The 19,474-nt window shown below is 41.1% G+C and overlaps 1 protein-coding gene across 3 annotated transcripts in view; it reads left to right on the top strand.

The window, feature by feature from the left end:
* LMO1 (LIM domain only 1) overlaps positions 1 to 18,750 on the top strand; it is an 85,291-nt gene extending 66,541 nt beyond the window's left edge. For all 3 annotated transcript variants that reach the window (XM_038404228.2, XM_043516592.1, XM_043516593.1), the window contains 2 exons: positions 13,705 to 13,830; positions 18,306 to 18,750. In XM_038404228.2, coding sequence (XP_038260156.1) covers positions 13,705 to 13,830; positions 18,306 to 18,411 — 232 coding nt within the window. In that variant the 3' untranslated portion in view covers positions 18,412 to 18,750. The remainder of the gene's footprint in view (positions 1 to 13,704; positions 13,831 to 18,305) is intronic.
* Positions 18,751 to 19,474: the final 724 nt, after the last annotated feature.

Raw genomic sequence — 19,474 nt, 5'->3', positions numbered from 1 at the left:
CTTGGTGATGCAACAAAGCAAAACAGTGTATCAAAATAAGAGATCAGTTTTTTAAAAAATTGTTTTCCTTCAGTAAATTTTATAGTGGCCAGCAGTGACTCTTCCTCCAGGTAGAGCTACGTTCTCAGTGCATTTGTAGCAAATAAAACCTGTTATTCAAGGACAATTGTGAATTTTTTTGGATTGGATATATGTAAATACATATCTATGGAAGCTCAAATGAGCCTTAGTAAGACGATAGCTATAATGTACTTTCCCTAATAATGGGGCTTATTGCAAAAGTGAGGGGAAGTGAAGTCCACTATATAGAATATATAAAATAAATAGAAGAAAGGGGAAGTTGATAGTAATGACTATCAACCAGAAGTTAGGAATTATAGAAAACTGATAAAGGAAGCAGAGGGACACAAGGAGAAATCTATGGCCAGCAGAGTTAAGGACAATAAGGAGTTTTTAAAATATATTAGGAACAACAAGAATCCTGACAATGGTATTGGTCAATAATAATGCAGAAAAGGCCAAAATGTTCAATAAATATTTCTGTTCTATATTCAGCGGGAAAAAAAGATGATATGCTCTCCTCATATGGTGATGGAGACATTCTTTCCATTCCACTAATATCTCTGGAGGATGTTAAACAAAAGCTGCTAAAGTTAGACATTTTTAAATCAGCCCGTCCAGCTAAAGTGCATCCAAGATTTTTAAAAGAGCTGGTTGAGGAGGCCAGTGGACCATTAATGTTGATTTTCAATAAGCCTTGGAGAATTGGGGAAGTTTCAGAAGACTGGAAGAAAGCTAGACTCATGCCAGTTTTTATGAAAGAGTAAACTGGATGACCCAAGTAATTATAAGCCTATCCCTATTACAAGCCCTTCCCCAAATCCCCACCCTGGCCCTGCCTCTTCTCCGCCTCCTCCCCTGAGTGCACCACATCCCTGCTCCTCCCCACCCCCCCCCCGGAAAGTCCTAAGCACTGCCAAACAGCTGTTTGGTGGCGAGAAGCACTGGGAGGTAGGTGGAGGAGCGGGAACGTGGTGCCCTGGGGTGGGGGGTGGGGAAGAGGAGCTTGGCCACTGGTGGAGTCGGTGCTTATGCGGGCTGCAGGAAATAACATGCGGGCCATGTATTTGAGACCCCTGCGATAGACTGTTGTTAAGCCATTCAACATTTGTTAATCCTGTAGTGCCCAGAGACCAGCTGTATTTGTGACAATAGTTTTAACCCTTGAACTATCTGGGATCAAAGTATTAATGGATTCAGGGTAATATTTTAAGGAGTGGTTACAATTTTACAAATCAAATTTTCCTTCAAGTTTTCCTTAAAAATAAGAAATGGAGTCATGAAATATCTGATTGTAATTAACCGTTATGGTGTTTAAAACTGGAACCTCACCTTGTAGCCAATCAGTGGAATCAGAGCATCTTTCCTCTAGTTATGAATTCTGCACTTAAATCTCTCAAGGGACTATATGAAATGCCTGTGCTATCAAGAGAGTCCATAGAATTTCAGCTGTCACAGACCCAAGTATAATTGTATAGGTAGGCCACCCCCAAAGTGTAGGTGATGGGAGGCCTGTTTGAAGAGAGGGAGGAGAGACTGGGGTGTGGAGCGGAGTGTTGTGGGATTTGCTTGGGAGGGAAGGACTGAGTACAAGGGTTTTGAAGAAGGAGGAGGGTAGAATAACGTGGAACAGAGGGTGGTTGGACTTTGGGGAAGAGAGACCAGGGACAGCAAGGAGCTCTGCGGGGAGAGAGATGAGGAGAGACTGGGGAATTTGGCAGACAGTGAAGTGAAGGTACAGATGATTTTAGAAGATAGGAAGAGAGGGGACTTTGAAGATTTGTAACACCAGTCAAAGCCTGCTCCTGGCAGAGCATGGACAATGGATAGAGGGCACCTAGCTGATGCTGATGGGAGCATGAGGGAGTGCAAAGGAGGAGGAAGTACTGAAGTGCTGGGGTACTTATAGGAGGTAGAGGGGAGCTTGTGTTGCTGGGATATCCTTTTAGGCTGGGGCTTTGTTCTCTCTAACTTCATTCGTAAAACGGGGAGATGGGGGGAATGTGCGTGCCCCGAGGATGGCTCATAAGGATAAGAAGTGCAGTAGGGCCTCCAGGTCAGTCTATGACCCTCATCACTGTAATATCTGAGTGTCTCACAATCATCCAGGGATTTATCCTCACAACACCCCTGTGAGGCAAGAAAGTCTCATCCACTTCTACAGATTCTTGAAACTTGCCCAAGGTCACACAAGAAGCCTGTGGCTGAATCAGGAATTGAACATGGGTCTCTCCAGCACCACTGAGGAATTTACAGGTAATCCATGCTGAGGGTATTCTTGCAGGCAGTGGTCTGAGCCAGACTTCTAATTCTGTTTGTCTTAACATGACACCTATGTCAGTGATTACCAAAGCATTGGCTCTGCCATGGACTTACTCTATAACTTGGGTGTGTCACATCACTTCTCTTCCTCCGTCTATAAGCCAAATATAACTACAGCACTTATCGCTACCTCTCCAGGGTGTGTGTGGGGTCAATTAGTGTTTGCTTTACCCTTTCACAGTGCTATTCAATGTGTTAGTGGTGAGAGTAACGCGTAGCTTACTTCACAACAGTTCAGTGCAGGCTTTCTCTGTGATAAGGAATTTTAGCTACTGCAGGTAGAAGGGACTTTTGGATCATCTCCTTTTATCACTATCGGATACAAAATATGAGATCTCCATCTAATCTTTCATTGACTGACTGAAATAATGGCAGTTGCATATGCACATATATCCAATCTGTAACTGACTTCACTTGTAAATTGTTTCCTAGGTTATCCTAAATTCTTCCTTTCTTAATTTCAATCCCTAAAAGCTTGTGCTCGCTTTGACTACTGGAAAAAAAACCCTCCTAGATTTTCTTTCTTGTTACAAATCTGCATTCCAAAGTTCCCTTTCCAGACTGTGCTACTTTAGTTCTCTTTAACCTTTAAGTAAGTCACTTTCTAATAATCTGATCATTTATGCTACCCTTCTTTAAATTCGCTAAGAATAATTTAGTTCCACACATTATACTTCTATTTTATACATCCCTGTGTTTCTCTTTTGTTACTGCATGATTTCCATGTTCATGTTCAACTGACTGGGTTTTACTCTGTGTAGCCATTCATGCCTGTGTAGGGGTTTGCAGTAGTCTGGTTTGGTAGCATTGTATTGGTATTGAGCACAGATGTAAAATGACTACTATGTACAGGGCAGGAAAGAGTTGGGCCCATTTTCTCATCAAAGATCTCTTGGTAGTACTAGTTCCCAACCAACATTCACCCCTTTTGCTAGCTTCCTACCATACCACTTTGCATTTAGCCTGATTAAACCTAGTTTTGTTTATCATTTTTTCCTGTCTAACTCTCTCCTAGAGTCCACCATTTTAATTTTGCTCCCTTGCTGGTAGGTAGCTCTCCTAACTTCGTACAATGGGAAAACTTGGTGAACGTGCTCTTTATTTTTTCTAGGTCACTTATGGAGACATTGAGCACATGATCTAAATCTGACTCTCGCTGAGGGGACGGAAAGGTAGCCGTTGCAGGGGTTGGCTATTTAATACACTAGCAGCATTACTTTGTTCCCGGTCATCAGTCGGTCATCATCCATCACAGAATATACGTAGCCACGCCTTTTCCATACTTCTCTGAGAGCACTATGTGGAGCAGCACTGAATGCCTTACTGAGGTTCCCACTGCTAACCAAATTCTCTGTTGCTGAAATCATTGAGAGCTGTTTGGATGCTCAGTGCATCTGAAAATCAGTCCACTTACTTAGGTTCCTAAATATGGACTTAGCTTTAGAAAACCTTTTTTGCAAATCTTGTCCATTGTTAACTACTAGTTTTATATGTAACACAGTGCCAGCTTTCCAGCGCAAGTTGCTATTCCAATTGTCTTGTTCTGTGGCTCTCTCGTAGACAACCAAATAGGATTTTTCTTGTAATAATGCTGCATTATTCTTGTTAATATTAATGTCTTTAGCATTTGATTACCTCTGTTCATTTCTATCCATTCTTACAGCCATTTCCGCTTTGTTTTCAGCATTGTCTTGCCGGCCATGTATGTTGTTTATCCTGTCTGCCACCTTTATGTTGTAATGTGTATCCATCATCTCCTCTTCCCTGTTTAAACCCTTCCCACCAACCTGGCTAGCCTTCTGCCTAGAAGTTCACTTGCCACATCTGTTCAAGTAGAGGCTCTCCACTCCAAATAGTCACTTCTGCCCACAGGATCTCTGAATCCATAACTTTTTTTTTCTCTACACCATCTCCTCAGTCCTTAATTCACTTCCAGTATTTTTCTGCTTCACTCACAGAGAATTATCAAAGCCCTTCTTATTTGACTCCTTTCTTTAATTGCTTTGGTGCCAATATCCAAACTCTAGTAGGTAAGGAAAAAAAACTAATATCTTCTAACAGCAATTGGAAATGAATTAATGCTAAACTACAGTGGAATTAAACATGGTACAGCTATATTTATACTAAATAAGTTCATCACAGTGACGTAAAGTATTACAATGACTATCAAAAGAATTAGTCACTGGCCACTTACTGTGATTATGTGGTTTCCAAGAAGAGCAGTGTCAAATAATGGAATCTGGTACACTAAATATGTTACAAAGTCTTTACAAAGCTAAGAAGCAAGCCAGTTTTGAATCTATAAATGTGGACAGAGAAAAGATAAATGAAACCTGATGGGAATAGTGCATATACTACTAGGAGCACATACTCTATTGGTGTTCCATAGGCTTTACATAAAGGACAGAGGGCCTTTTTGAATGGATATTGGCCGGTGTGGTGGTGTAATTGTAGAGATCCACTGAGGAGCTCGAGCTGTTTGAGAATGCGCTGCCTCATGATTAGTGAACGACTCCCAGCAGTGGACTTTGCTTCCGTCTTCATTTTGTTGGAGCACAAATCTATTAACTTCCAATGGGGATTGTTGTTGTAGGTGGCACCAGAGACCCTAGCATTCTGGCCAACCAGTGTGAATCAAAGGGTGCATTTTCCATGGTCATTGGCCATGGTGCTTCTTTGTGCATGCGTTTAAAGAAATACTAGATGACATGCTGCAAGTTGCTTCAGCTGCATTTCTGCTCATTCATGAATAGAAACTTTTGAAGGTGTACTTCAGAACTCCGCTGTGGCTTCTGGGCTGTTCAGTGATGTCCTGCTTTGGAGCTCCCACAGGAATAGACATAATGCATAGATCTTTCATGGAAGAAGCGCTGTTAACTGGACAGCTGTGACCGGTGCATGGAACTGGCATGAGAAATAGCTCCTTTTAGTATGAATGTTTTCTCCTCTTCTGAGTGGGGTAGAACCCAGTGGTAGGAGCCCTACTGGTTCTGTATATTCTATGCCTGCCTGCATTGCTTTGGAGCAGGCTGCCATTCAATGCGTCTGATAAGGCTGTGGGCTTTCTGCACTGAATACATTTCATCTGAGTCACTGAGGACATCTTTCAAAAGTGCTTCAGGAACTCTTACCGGACCATATCCTCATCATTTTTTTCAAAAGATAAACAGTCATCATTGCTTGGGAAGGAACATTTGTTAACCTTCATGTTTCCTAACGCACTTTCTTTTTCATTTTTAATTCTGAAAGATGAAATCAGATCTTGAGTTGTTTAAATTTGCTATCCTTGTAATCCCACCTCAATCTCCCGCTACATACAGATGTATTTCCAGATAAATTGTCTAAATAAATGTATTTACCATTTGGTTAATAGTCATGATGGATAGCTTTCCATCTTTAATTTATCTGCCTCTGTTGAATAGGCAAATTCTGTTGGAAGTCACTGTTCCTGGTCTAGAAATCCTTAGTGTGCTTCTTTGTGAACTGCTTGTTTAATACAAAAACCAGTTGTTTTACTGATCCGCAGACTTACTTGAAGGTCCACTAACTTGGAGCACACAAGCAGTCTCTGTGAGCCCTGCTCAGAGTTTCTTGGTGGAACTGCCATCTTAATTCAGAATTTTCAGTGGGGTGCTTTCTGAAGATGCGTTTGATTCTCTCCTATCCTATACCAGTGCAACTCTATTGACTTAAATGGAACTCTTCCTGAATTACACCCACCTAAATCAGAGGAAAATGAAACTCAGTATGACAGAAACAGACCAAATGACTTCTGCATATTTCATACATACCAGCACTTGTTAGGAACTTGTCACAATTTGATAAACAAGGCAGTTGGTCCTGGTCAGGACTTAAATGAGGGTTATCTCCAAAGGAAGCTGAAATATTGCACAAAGAAATGATGGTAAATCAATAAAGGGCATGTTTCTCTCTAATGGTCTGATCTAGCTCCTAGTGGAGTTAATGGGAATCTTTTCACTGGCTTTAGTATGCTTTTAATTAGGCCCTAAATTGGTATGGAACCAATGCCTCACCATAGACTAAGGGCGTGGTGTTCCACTTATTGCAACTTTTGAATGGGAACTCAAACTGGGGTTTTCAGCTTATCTGGTTGTTAATGATCCCAAGACCATATTTGCAAAAGAGAGAGAGAGGTTTTTTACTCTATCTGAACCGAATTCCAATTTAGGTAGCCATGGTGCCGCCTTCCCGCCTAAAAGTTCCTACTTCCAGCTGGATTCAACATTCACCTTTTCCTGTCTCCAGCTTTTTGGACAGCACTGCTTTGTTCTGCCCCAGTAATAATCACGTACAGTTTATATTTCGGTTTTGTGAGTAAAGAGCTTTAGGGATGCCTTTGGATGAAAGTTATTGCATCCAGTAAATGTACAGTAGTTTTATTGGTGATTAAGAAAAGTGAGTCTTTGATTTTTAAAAATATGTGATAGTTCTGTCTGGCAAGGAAGCATGCACAGCAATGCCTAGCTTTCAATAGACTTCCACGTGTAAGTATTGATGGTGGCGCCAAACCACAGTTACACATTTCAAGCCCAATCTTTGAAAGTTCCAGTGTGTGCGCCAAAACTAGCAAAACTAGAGCTAATCTGTCAACAGTGTCATTGAAGCTACATTCAGGAGCATTAATCAGCAGAAAGAACTTGATAAACTGAGAAGTCTTCCAAGGAGGGTGCTATTTATTTTTTCAAGAAATGCATGGCATATATCAGCATCAGCAGCAGATATATTAGGCAATGATTGGTTATTAAAGGGACACAGTCAACCTGCTTATATCCAGAAATGTACTTTCTGTTAAAAAGATGATAAATAGATGCAGCATGGCCAGAAAGGACTGTTTTAAATTTAGGTTTTACTGAAGATCCTAATAATAGTGTCGAGTTTGTTAAACTGACTTTTATTATTCTTAACCACTTTGAGGCATTCTGCATGGGATTTCCCTGCCGCTAAACTGTATTGTACCTGGACAGATTGACAATGAAAAAGAAAATGCCATGTTTTATGTGCAAAAGATGATACATCTCAACCACATTGTCTCACTTTTTATCGTCACAGCAAAGATTATTTCCTATGTGGTAGCTGAGATGAAGGCCTTTCACTTATACAAACCAGAACTTTCCAGGATAACAAATGGCAGTTGGGTTTGTTAGTTGATTTTAATTTTATTTTTCAAAACCTTCTAATGGGGGTGGACTAATTCTGGTAGGCTTTGATGTACTGACCTGCCTCGAACACTTTTTTTCAAACTTGCAACTTTCCTATTAATATTTCTAAACTCTCCTAAGAAAACTTGGTTCCATATATGTATGTTTACATAGCATCTGTGAAAGCCAAGGTTGGTTTTAATGTCGGTTGGTGCAGTTATACTGTAGGAAGATCTGAGCTTTTGAGGAAGATGAGGCTTATATTCTGACAGTAGGTGGGAGAGCTTCAAACCAAATGTAAATCTCTTGCTCTCTAAAATGTGGAGAGAGGGACCAAAAGACCCAAAATAAATACCTTTCATATGGATTGTTCAGCTGAAGACATGTGCCCTTGAGGAATCCTGAAATTTATGCCCCGTAGTCTCCAGGCTAGCTGGCCACCCAAGCAGAGGGCTTTTTATACTACGCTGGTTCAGCTCCTTCTGTTTAGCTATCCATGAGTAATAAACCCTCGGGCATAAAATGAACATTCTCTGGAACTGAACTAGAAATCATCATGAAAGAACAAAAAGAAAAGGAGGACTTGTGGCACCTTAGAGACTAACAAATTTATTGGAGCATAAGCTTTCGTGAGCTACAGCTCACTTCATTGGATGCATTTGGTGGCAACCGATGAAGTGAGCTGTAGCTCACGAAAGCTTATGCTCTAATAAATTTGTTAGTCTCTAAGGTGCCACAAGTACTCCTTTTCTTTTTGCGAATACAGACTAACACGGCTGCTACTCTGAAACATGAAAGAACAACTTGACCGACTTCATTAATGTCAAAATATGGCTCCTTTCCTTCAATTGACATAACTTTCCCCTGTAGCATTGGCTCTGTTGTATTGAGAAGTGTGCACTCACTAACAGGTATTTACCACATGCCAAGCAGTGATTGTGGGAGGGGCAATATCTATCTGACTTTTGCCATATGCAGTTTTTGTGGGAGCCAAGAGAAACAGAACACAAGAGTAGGTTACGTCTGTATGCCACACAAAGACAGATTAGAGATGTCATGCGGCCTGCATTTTAGAATTGGTTTTACATTTGTATCATATTAAGTGGCTGTGAAGCTTTTTCTACAGCTATTTGCATACTCAGTATTTTGTCAGCTCATATTAAACGTGTGTGGTGTTCAAACTGTCAGTCGCATGCAGCTGACGGCAAACACAGATGTAAGTTGTTCAAGTCCAACTTGCTGGAAGGTTGTTTTTGAACTGGTAGGAACAAGGCTTTCTTTCTCGTAACTATGAATTCAAAGTACAAGAAATGGACATAGGAACTTCCACACTGGATCAGACCCAGGGTACATCTAAACCAGTATCTAGTCTCAGACAGCAGCAGCAGCATGAGATGCTTCAAAGGAAGGTGCAAGAATTTTATTATAACGATTATCATCACTTTTATTGTAGAAGTGCCAAGGAGCCCTAATTATAGACCCTGTTGTGCTAGGTGCTGTACAAGCAAGAACAAAGATGGTCTCTGCCCCCAAAGAGATGACAATCTAAATATAAGATAATAGCAGATGGTTACAGAACAGCTAGAGGAGTACAAGTTAAAAATGAGACCATATTGGTTAGCATGGTAGGCAATGGTCTCATACTGAAACCACTTAATCCCTAGTAATTAGTGATTGATTTAAGCATGAGGTTCACTCTCTCTTCTAAAATCTGCTAGTGTTGACTATTATAACTCTGGATATTCTTGGTATCCATATAAATGTCCAGTCCCTTCTTGAATGTTACTAAATTCATGGCCTCAACATCCTGTGACAACAATCACCACCATCTGATTGTTTTGTGTGGAAAAAGTGTACTTTATTTTATCTGTTTTGAACTTGCCGCTCTTTAACTTCACTGAATGTCCTCCTTGTTTCTCGTATTATACAGCAGGGAGAAGGGAAGCTCCCAAGGTACCTTTTCTATCCTATTCTGTGTTTTATATACACTTATATCCCCTCATAATCATCTCTTTTCTAAAGTGAACTGCCCCAATCTTTTCAGTCTCTTTTCATGGGAGAGTTTTCTGGCCTCTGACTGACTTGCTGCTGGTTTGCAAATATCAGGATGGAGGGCAATCTTGCTGCTATTAGGTATTTAGAAATCCATTTGTAGACTGCTTGTAGGTTTAGAGATCATGAAACGGATGTGCAGATTCTCATATAGCTTAGACCATACATGAATGTGAGTGGTGCGAGAAGGAAGATTCATGGAAGGGGAACAAATCTAATGTTTGTTCATGAGGGATGAGTCTAAATAGGAAATGTAGAATGTGTTTAAAATGATGGGGCAAATGGTCACTTTTAGACAAGTCCCTCCCTTTCACATACTCGCCACTATAAGTCCCTCACTCATACCCTTTTTTTTAAAAAAAAAGGTAAACTCTGGGTAATTATGCCCCTACCATATAGTAAGTCAGTTTAAGGTACCTCCACAGCATTGCTGAATTCCAAAACGTTGTACAGAAGATGACTGTTATAAGCAGCTAAGTCTTGAAATAAAAAGTCTCCCAGCAGTTACATAGGACTTCCACAGAGTGCTCCCCACCCGTTTCCCTCAATTCATTAGTATTCACTGCAGTTCCTGTGTGCCAATTAGCTTTAATTTTCACTATACACAATGACATCAACAGCTAATCGGAATATAGAATAGCTGGATTTTAGTGTGCCTATAAACTACAGAAAATTGTCCTTGGCTAAACTCCTGCTTTCAGATTGGCTGACGACAATAGGCATGGTTAAGTTCAGAGTAAGAGCCATTAAGCATAATTACTACCACAGGTAAAAGTTTAATTGTGTTAAATTTTAAATCTGCATAGTCTAAGCTTATTTACAAGCTGGTGAGGTCCTTCTGTTACGAGAGAATAAATCTGTACTTAAAAATTGCTGTCTTCTAAGTTTTAAAAAAGTTTTAAAAAGAGATTAAAAAACCTTCCTTGTCTCTGACTTTTTTTTTTCTCCCAGTGGTGTCATGCCAGTGAGACTATTGAGGATCTTATGGTATATTTTCCTGATATGCTTGAGTTTTCTCTGTGTGCGACAAGATTGGATTTGCTATGGAGAATGCATCCAGAGGATGGAGTATGTGTTTCCTTTTTTGTGGCTTCTCTTTAAACTAAACCATGGGATATATTGATGGTGAAAGAGAGTTCTCCCCCAAAATTAAAAAAAAACAAAAAACCCAGACTTCTTCTCATGTGATCGCCAAGTGAGGAGGTATGGAGCATGACAGCTGGACGTGCCAAAAAACAAATTCTTAGGTGAAGAATGCATCTCTTCTTTGCCTCAATCTGCTCTTCTTTCAACAGCAAAAAGCCTGTGATCTTTGAGCTACACGTTAGGCATACTTGAGAATTTTGGTGACTATATAGAGCTTTAAACCGTTCCCAGAAAAGTGATTAAAATTTAAAAGTGCTTGAATGTGTGTGAAATGTTCATATGTTAGGGAAGGGAGGTGGGGATTTAATGGAAGAGAACAAGATTAGCACACTGAAAAACTGGGAGCTACATTTATGGACATTAAAAGGCAACATAATTTCAGCTGGACAAAACATAAACTGCAGCTCTTATGCAAACATTCAAAGCTGTTTAACACTTGGTTTACTCCCCAACCCCTGAAAAGAGACAGGTGAATCCAATGCCAAATACAGTCTTCATGTTTCTTAAGCTAACTGTTTAAACAGTTAAGTGAACATCTGTCCAAACTTCCCCATCATTTCCATGTAGAGAAGCATCCTATTTGAAGGATGGAGAAAAATGCCCATTTAACAATGCAAATAACTCTGTCTGGGGCCCCTTTATTTTATTTAATGTAGATTGAGCTCCACACAACTGTGATGCTAATGAATAATGGATATTTTACGCTTACAAGAATAGTGGCATTGTGCACAGAACAAATTCAGGATTAACTTCCACTGTTGTTCTTGCCTAATATATTGGACAGCTTTGCTTGGGTTTTTAAGTCATTTTTTTAACATTTGCTGTGATTTGGATGTTCTAAAAATGCAGACGTCATTGTTCTCCTAATCTGCTGGTTCTCTATCAAATAGAGAAATTGAAACTAATGACTGCTGCTACTGTACGAAGGGTATTCTATTTATACGATGGAAGATGGTTACATCAAGGAGTGATAGTGACAGTTCTGTTTTGCCAAGTAAAATGACTATGAATCAGAAAATACAAATTTGGGGCTAGATTATAAATTGGCACCCCATCCAGAATGAGGGGCATTGTAGCTATGCTGGCCCAGGAGCATTCCAGGGAGGGAACTGTGAGCTTCTGCTGGCACCACCACCCTTACTCCGGTCTGCTACTGGTCCATAATAAGACATGCCCTTTCTTACACTGTCTCTGACCACCTCTGTAGGACTGGGAGCAGCAGCCCTCTGAAGGCTACACTCTCTCTCCCTCCCTCCCTCCTACACTAACCCATGATGCGGGTAGCCCATGCAGGAAAGTGAAGGGCTGGCTTGCCTGCTATCATAAGAGCAGACCACCATCCTGCCCTTGCCGAATATCTTGCCATTTGTGTTGTGTTCGTTTGTAAGATTTATTTAAACTCTTTGCCATTTTGCTCGGTGGTACAGGCTTTCCAGCCTTAATGTGGTGAAGTCTGAGGGCAAGAGTGTTTAAATTTTACATCTCTGTGTGTCTGGTACTATTTCTATTTTGCCCATTGTACCATAACTTTTTTTTTTGGTTGAGTGTCAAACACAAATGTCTAGTCTCCTCCCAAAAAAAACAGTCCAGTGGCCTTCAAGCCAAGAATAACAGAAAAGGAATGGGTGTCTTTTAACATCTGACACAAGAAGTAAGACTTTTAATATGCCAAAAACAAGCTCACATGATTGCTCAGAAGCCTGAGAGAGAAAGGGTTATCTTGAAGATCTTATCACACTTCAGTTATTACTGTCTAGTGATCAGTAGCATTGACTGGTTCAGCAAATTGTAGGCTGAGAAATCAGACATAGGTGTTCCTCTGCCAGGCTACAAGCGGTTCTCTCTATGCTTTTTGCCTCTTTGTACTGGTGGAACTAGCAAGTACTGGCATTAGCAAGATCCAGCTTCGGTACATGCACACCGAACTAACAATCAGCTGAAAGAAAGTGCCTTCCACATAGGTCTGAGAACAATTCAATCGCATTCTCTTAAACAGAAAGTAACTAAGTGTATATTGACTATTCACAGTTTAAGATTGAAATCTTTGGTTTTTTGCATGCCTCCCCAACTGGTTCTTATAGCTCTAATTTAGAAGTGCTGTCGTGCCTGTCATCAGGGAGTGGCACTGGCTCATGGGTCTTCAGGGACTTGTCCGAGGGCTGGGGGGGATGATGTTGTAGCTCTTGGTTAGTCTCCCTGTGGGAGCTATAAGAGCAGCAGACATCTGGGAAGGGAGATAGCAAAAACCATGACAAAAGTGGCAAAGCTTCCAGTGCAGAAGGGCTATCCTCAAGGACTGGGGAGCTGAAGTGAACTGTTGACTGTAATATTTGTGCCTGAGTGTAAGAAGTTTAGTTGGTTCCCAGGCAGGTCGAGGAGGGTGGAGGTCATAGCATAATGTATGAAGTGGCTTTGTAAAACATTATTGCCAATTGTCTTTAGATAAGTGTGTGTTTCTTTAAAACAGGAGGTAAGTTAGACTTTTCTCCAGCTGCAGCTTTGCCTGTCAGAGTTGGCAAAGTTAATGAGACTTCTGCGTTTCACCCGTTATAACTGGCTCATTGTCATCAGCTTGGATTCCTCCATAAGGCAACAATGAAGAGCAAATGGGTGCTGAGTGGGGTGGGGAAGGAAGCAAGATATTCAGAGAACAAACCCTGCAAATAGTTTTTGTTTTGACTGAAATTGTGAGAGCCCCAAAATAGCACTGTAAGTGTCTTTAATACTTTTCTCCATTAGATAGTAAATTAGCCCAAGGCTCACAAGCCAAGTGAAGTTTCATCTCGACAATTGGCATTTGCTCACCAGGCAGTTTTATCCCAAGTTCCTGCACACTGGTTGGTCAGCGAAATGGATAGTGCAACTCCTATTGGTGCAATACAGTATTTGATACTGCTAATTACACTTAATTAGTGCTTCCACCATTTAATTAAAATGGCTTCTAATGATTGTGCTTCTTTGGCAGGCTCTTTGGTACCACCGGGAATTGTGCTGCCTGCAGTAAACTGATCCCTGCCTTTGAGATGGTGATGAGGGCCAGAGATAATGTTTACCATTTGGACTGCTTTGCCTGCCAACTCTGTAACCAGAGGTGAGGACCACAGTTATTACAGTAATAAAAAACCCCACAAACTATTTTTGCCGACAGACCAAGGAAATCTGCTTGATCTTTGCCACCTCCCTGGGGCCGAGAAGCTGCTAGCGCTGGCTGGGTTGTCTTATTTGTAGTTGCCTACATAGACTGGGGTCTGTCCTGCAACCTTTTTGAGGATGTGGGCCTGGTGGAGCCAGTAGGAATTGGGGGTTGGGGGGGAAGACTGCAGATCCAGACACTGTAAGCAGCAGACAGCTGTTCTGAAATAGTTGTAATGCAACTGAATGAACAGTTTCTGAGATCTTTCAGCATCTAGCCTGTTTGCTGAACACCCATAGGCAGAGATAGGACCCTCTCTTGCACAAGTACTTCTAACTTAGTTACTTAAATCAGACTTCTGACAGTCTCAGAAGTGAGGAGGGTACGAAGGAGAAATATATTCTAGGTAAGCCCTTTTTGGAGACTACGAAGTGCTTTCTTCAGTTTCCTGCAAAAGCAATAGGGCCTGCTTGTGGGGTAGTTTTAAATGGGGCTGTACCATACCTGACTGGAAGATGCAGTGAAAAATACATATCAAAGTGTACAATGAAAGGACATACGGATTCAGCCTGACTCACTGGTATCTATAAAAGACTGAATTGTGGGAGGAGGGTTGTGCAAAGACTTTAGAGCATGCTTTTCTCTTGATTTGGTGCAGTTGTCGGAAGACTGAGCTCTCCTCTTGGAAGCTGAGTGCATTAAATGCAGCATAGTCTCCCATTTTGAAGCATGTATTCATTCTTAAAACTTCCCCCTCCTTGCTTAGGCTGCCCGTTGAACCACAAATTATTATTTGTGAAGGGACATGTTTTAAAAGAGGAAGAAAAGAGTGAGTAAACTGAATGGGAGAAAAGCATGTTACTTCAAAGCCAAGTTAACATACTTGATATTTTACTTAAAAATAAGATGCATCACATTCAGTTACTCTGGAATTTGTCAATACGGGGTTGTGTGTGTGTGTGTGTGTGTGTGTGTGTGCGCGCTATTTACACACATGCATATGCTCACACCTCCTTTCTAGCTTTCATGTTAGATTTGTGAGAACATATCAAAATACAGGGATTGACTTTCCTCTCTCACTTGTTTTATATCAGTATAACTTGGTTAAAGTCTGTGGAGTTGCACCCAACTCCCACCAGTGCATGTATGAGGAGAATGAGACACACGGTATGTAGTTTGGGTGGCTTTAATTGAAGGCACTGTATCAAACACAAAGCTGGTATTATTTGTTTGGGGGTAGAATGCCTTCCTATTAATACTGACAGCTGCAATAAATCAAGCTGTCCCTTTTTAATAGGGTTATTCCGCTGAGGCTATAGTGACATCTAGTGGTTGGTGTGTTGGACAGGGAGCGTAGTTTCTTGCAGACAAACTTTCCCAGTTTTCAGAGTAGTAGCCATGTTAGTCTGTATTCGCAAAAAGAAAAGGAGTACTTGTGGCACCTTAGAGACTAACAGATTTATTTGAGCATAAGCTTTCGTGAGCTACAGCTCACTTCATCGGATGCATTCCGATGTATTTCCCAGTGTTTTGGTGTGTAGTCTTATTTCTAATTCTGTCTTTAATATGCTATACCTTATTATTTAATATGCTATACCTTATTATTAATAATAATATGGTATACCTTATTGCTATCTGGAAAGCATTGGAAGACCTATCCATTTTGTGACTGCACTAGCAGGAATTCAGCACCTCCCTCCCCAGTCAGAGATGAAATTCATAATAGTGAGCAGCCTCTCACAAGCAAAGTCCTCAGGGTAGGTTTTTTGGGATCCATTGGTATTACCCGTTCTTTTTCAGAGTCCCAGGCTCCATTCTTAGCATGGTGGGGGGTTTTTAAAGGGCAAAATGATATATTATTTAATAGTGTTAGGTATGAAATATTTCCATCCGCTATCGTCTCCAATACACGTCAGAAACACTGATTTCTAAAATGTATCTTGGCCTAACTCATGTTACATTTTTTAAGGGTAAGTAGCTGTTACAAAATCTTTTACCACTGTACGCTGCTGACACATCAGTTTTCTAAGATGTTTCACGCCGTTCACCTGCCCTTTTTCTCGTGTTGGGTTCTGTTCTGAAAGTCACTTTATAAAAATGGCACCCTCAGTGTTTGTGTGTCTCTGATTCCTGATGAAACTTGCTCAGTAAGACAGGGGTTTTCTAACAGTTCAGCATGCGCCATGCGAAGGTCTGGCTTCCTTTTTTCCTTGCACATCAACCTCCAGAAAACTGCTGGGTTTGCCCCAGTGTAAAACGCTTGGGGTGTGACGCGGGCCTGCTAAAGCTTGATTGGTAGTTGTGCATGAGAAGGGAAAAACTCCGCTTCCTGCTGGGTCCATGCTTAGTTTTCAGGGCTGGCAGTTGGAGAAAAACATCTTTATCTTGTAAATTGAGCACATTGGGAGAGACAAACCTGGGACCCCACATGCCTGTTTTTTCCTGATTTTCAAAGACCCATGCTCTACCACACCCTACTAATCACTTTCCAGCTCTCCCTCTGCTGCTGTAGACCCCAGCTAGATTTGGTGAAAGGCAGCTGTTGACTGTACTGCATTTGTGCTGGTGGTGTGACTTTTTGTTTTCCTGCTCCTTGGGTTTTATGGTCACAGTTTAAGTAACATTAAGTAGCAGCTGTGTCTGAAGTTGCAGTCTGGAAAATGTTAGCGAATAGACTTTGTATGTTCAGCAAACCCATTTATGAGGCTGTGGCTTTCAGGAGAATATGTGCAATGCTGCTTTAACTGGAGTCTCCTCTTAAAGAAGCAGCTTTTGTTTCTTTTCTGGAATACAAGTTAAAGGTTAGCTCGCTGAATTTCAGACTACTATAAAGAGGGCTTCAGGTTCAGGCTAGAAGAGGAGACTCTGGGTGCTGAGCTAAATCACACAATGAACCATACTAATTAAGCACATTGTAGAAGCTACAGGTTTTTGCCATACCCAACTGCCAAATTAAGCAAGGCATCAGCTGGCTTATAGGCATCCATTAGGGGAAAACTTGTATGAGGTGCTGGAGAGGCTTGGATGTGGTAGGTCTCATACAGATGAACACTCCTCTTATAATTCAAACTATCTAGCCTGATAGCAGGCTTACAGTCTCTCGCTACCCACCTACTATCACAGGCCTAGAACATATTCCAGACCAGGACTAGAGAATTTCCCTTTGTACAACCATGCATAGTAGGGGCATGTTTTCAAGGCTTCATGACACTGCTGAGGAAAAGTTGCCCTCTTTCCATGGGCTTCATGTTGTTTAGGGCCTATATTTCTCCCTCAAACTCCTAGATGTTTTTGCCTCTTTAACGTTCATATCTGCCAGTTCCTGGCTGCTGGACATGTGTGTACCATACATATCTCCCTTTCAGAATTGGCCATCCGCATCACAACCAGCTTTGCCTGTATCAGCCCTGAAGTAGTGGGACTGGCTTAGGACACTGAGGCTGTCTCGCCTATGTCCTGCTTTGTTATGCCATTAGCACGTGCTAAATCAGACTCTGCCCTTGAATGGGAGACCAATGAAGAGCACTGTGTATTATCCTAAAATTGTAGATTAACTTTTACATCTATAGCAAACAGGTGGTGTGAGGAGGCTAGTGACTGTCAAACGGCACCTTTCAGGTACTGTGTACAACGTTTTTGACCTTAATGATCAAATAAAATTGTTAAATACCACAAGTCTCTCTGTCAACTTTAATACAAACAGAACAATTTACATGGTAGACAGGGAACTTTACGCTCCATTCCATGAAGATAAAGGTTAACCGAGTCTAGCCATCCATCAAGAAACTTCTATTTATTGTTCAGCACTGTACATAAGGGGGTGAGGAAGGACTTAATAGCCATTCAGTGCCTATAAATTAGTGTAAACACTGCCTCACCTGGAAATTTGAATACCATAGAACATTTCAAACATTTTGTGTAACATACCCTGTTTGCGTCCTGGTTTCAGTAAATTCTGAAAGCTCATGTCTATTTGGGGATATATTCCATCACTTTTCCTGTTGGATTATTATTACAGTAGTATCTATAGGCTTCAACAGAGATCAGGGCCCCTTGTGCTAGACACTGTTCAAATGTATAGTATGAGAGAGCCTCTGTGCCAGAAAGCTTTCAGTCTAAATAGACAACACAGACAAAAGGTAGGAGAGGGAAACAGGGTGGTGAAGTGACTTGGGTCTCTTAGAGGTCAGTGGCAGGGCCAGAAATAGAACTCTGGTTGCCTGGTTCCCAGTCAAGTGTCCTATCCACTATATCCTGCCTCCCTAAATTCCAATCTGGTAAGCATAGTTCATAATGAAGATAACTTTTCCTTTCCGTCTGGGCACCCACTACCTCTAGACTTAATCCTCTGTCATCTTTTCCTCAGCGTACTGCCACCTGGTTAGTGCCAGCTAACATTTAGACATGTGTGACTTTTTTTTTTAATGTTTCAGATTTTGCGTGGGAGACAAATTTTTCCTGAAGAACAACATGATCTTGTGTCAGATGGACTATGAGGAAGGGCAGCTGAATGGAAGTTTTGAGTCCCAAGTTCAATAACGAACCCTGCTTTGCTGAAGCACTGTGGGATGGACGTTCAGCCGCACAAGCAGTGAGGGGCGTCTGTCAGCTTGCCTGCAATATTTTTTTAATTCTTGGTCCAGAAAGGACTATATACATTGTAGTACTTTTTTCCCGCCCCCAACACAAAGCAGTTACAAATTTAGATGTACAGTTGTGCCTGCTTAGCTGAGCACTGCATTGCCTGTATGTTTGTGAGTTTTTTGGGGTCTGGGGGAGGGCTCTGTACAGTCTGTTTTCTGTATATAAACGAACATTTATTTTATGAAAAATGTAATGCAATTTTATTACTGGTGTGAATTAAAAATTATGAATGTTTCTGGTCATTTTAAGTTGTGGTTTATTTGTGATACAGTCGGGGCTTGGGTTTCCTGTATTTGATGCTGACCAGATATTTTTTTTAAAAACAATACACAGATCCGTGGAAGCTGCATGAAATAAATTAATGGGTACAAGTTTAAACTACTATACAAACAGATGAGAGTTGGGGGAGGAAGTGCTGCTTTGAAATTCAACCTCTCCATTTGAACCACGTCATGTTGCATCTCTACAATTACTATCGTGTAGAAAAGAAGTAAATGCACGCTGTGTGGGTGATAGCTGGGGAATCTTCACTGCATCACTAGTCAATCCCCATGACTTCTGTGGTAAACAGCTTCTTTAATTGTTCACCATGAATGGTATCTGTGGACACAGGCCTCTTTTAAGTGAAAGCACATCAGTTCAGACAGAGCAATGTTATGACCAAGAACCCTATTGACCAGCTAATACAGTATCTCTTCAGTATGAACCCTAATGAATAGACTCTATCTAGCCTTGTCAACAGGTGGCCAGTTACTGATCAGAATATTCATTTCAGGGCTTTGGTATGGCTTAATTCTCTTATACAGGGCATCAGTTTTCCAAGTGTCAGGCACCAAAACAGCTGATGCCAGAGACTTCAAACGAAGCCTGGTATTGAACCCACATCACCTGTTTTACGGATTTCTTTGCTTGTCATTTGCAGTTATTTTGACCTCCCACACAACAAGCTGTCAGATTC

The sequence above is a fragment of the Dermochelys coriacea genome, chromosome 6 (assembly GCF_009764565.3).
Source record: "Dermochelys coriacea isolate rDerCor1 chromosome 6, rDerCor1.pri.v4, whole genome shotgun sequence".
Taxonomy (NCBI): Eukaryota; Metazoa; Chordata; order Testudines; family Dermochelyidae; genus Dermochelys; species Dermochelys coriacea.
Note: the sequence above shows the minus strand (reverse complement) of the source record. Positions and strands in the feature narration are given on the sequence as shown.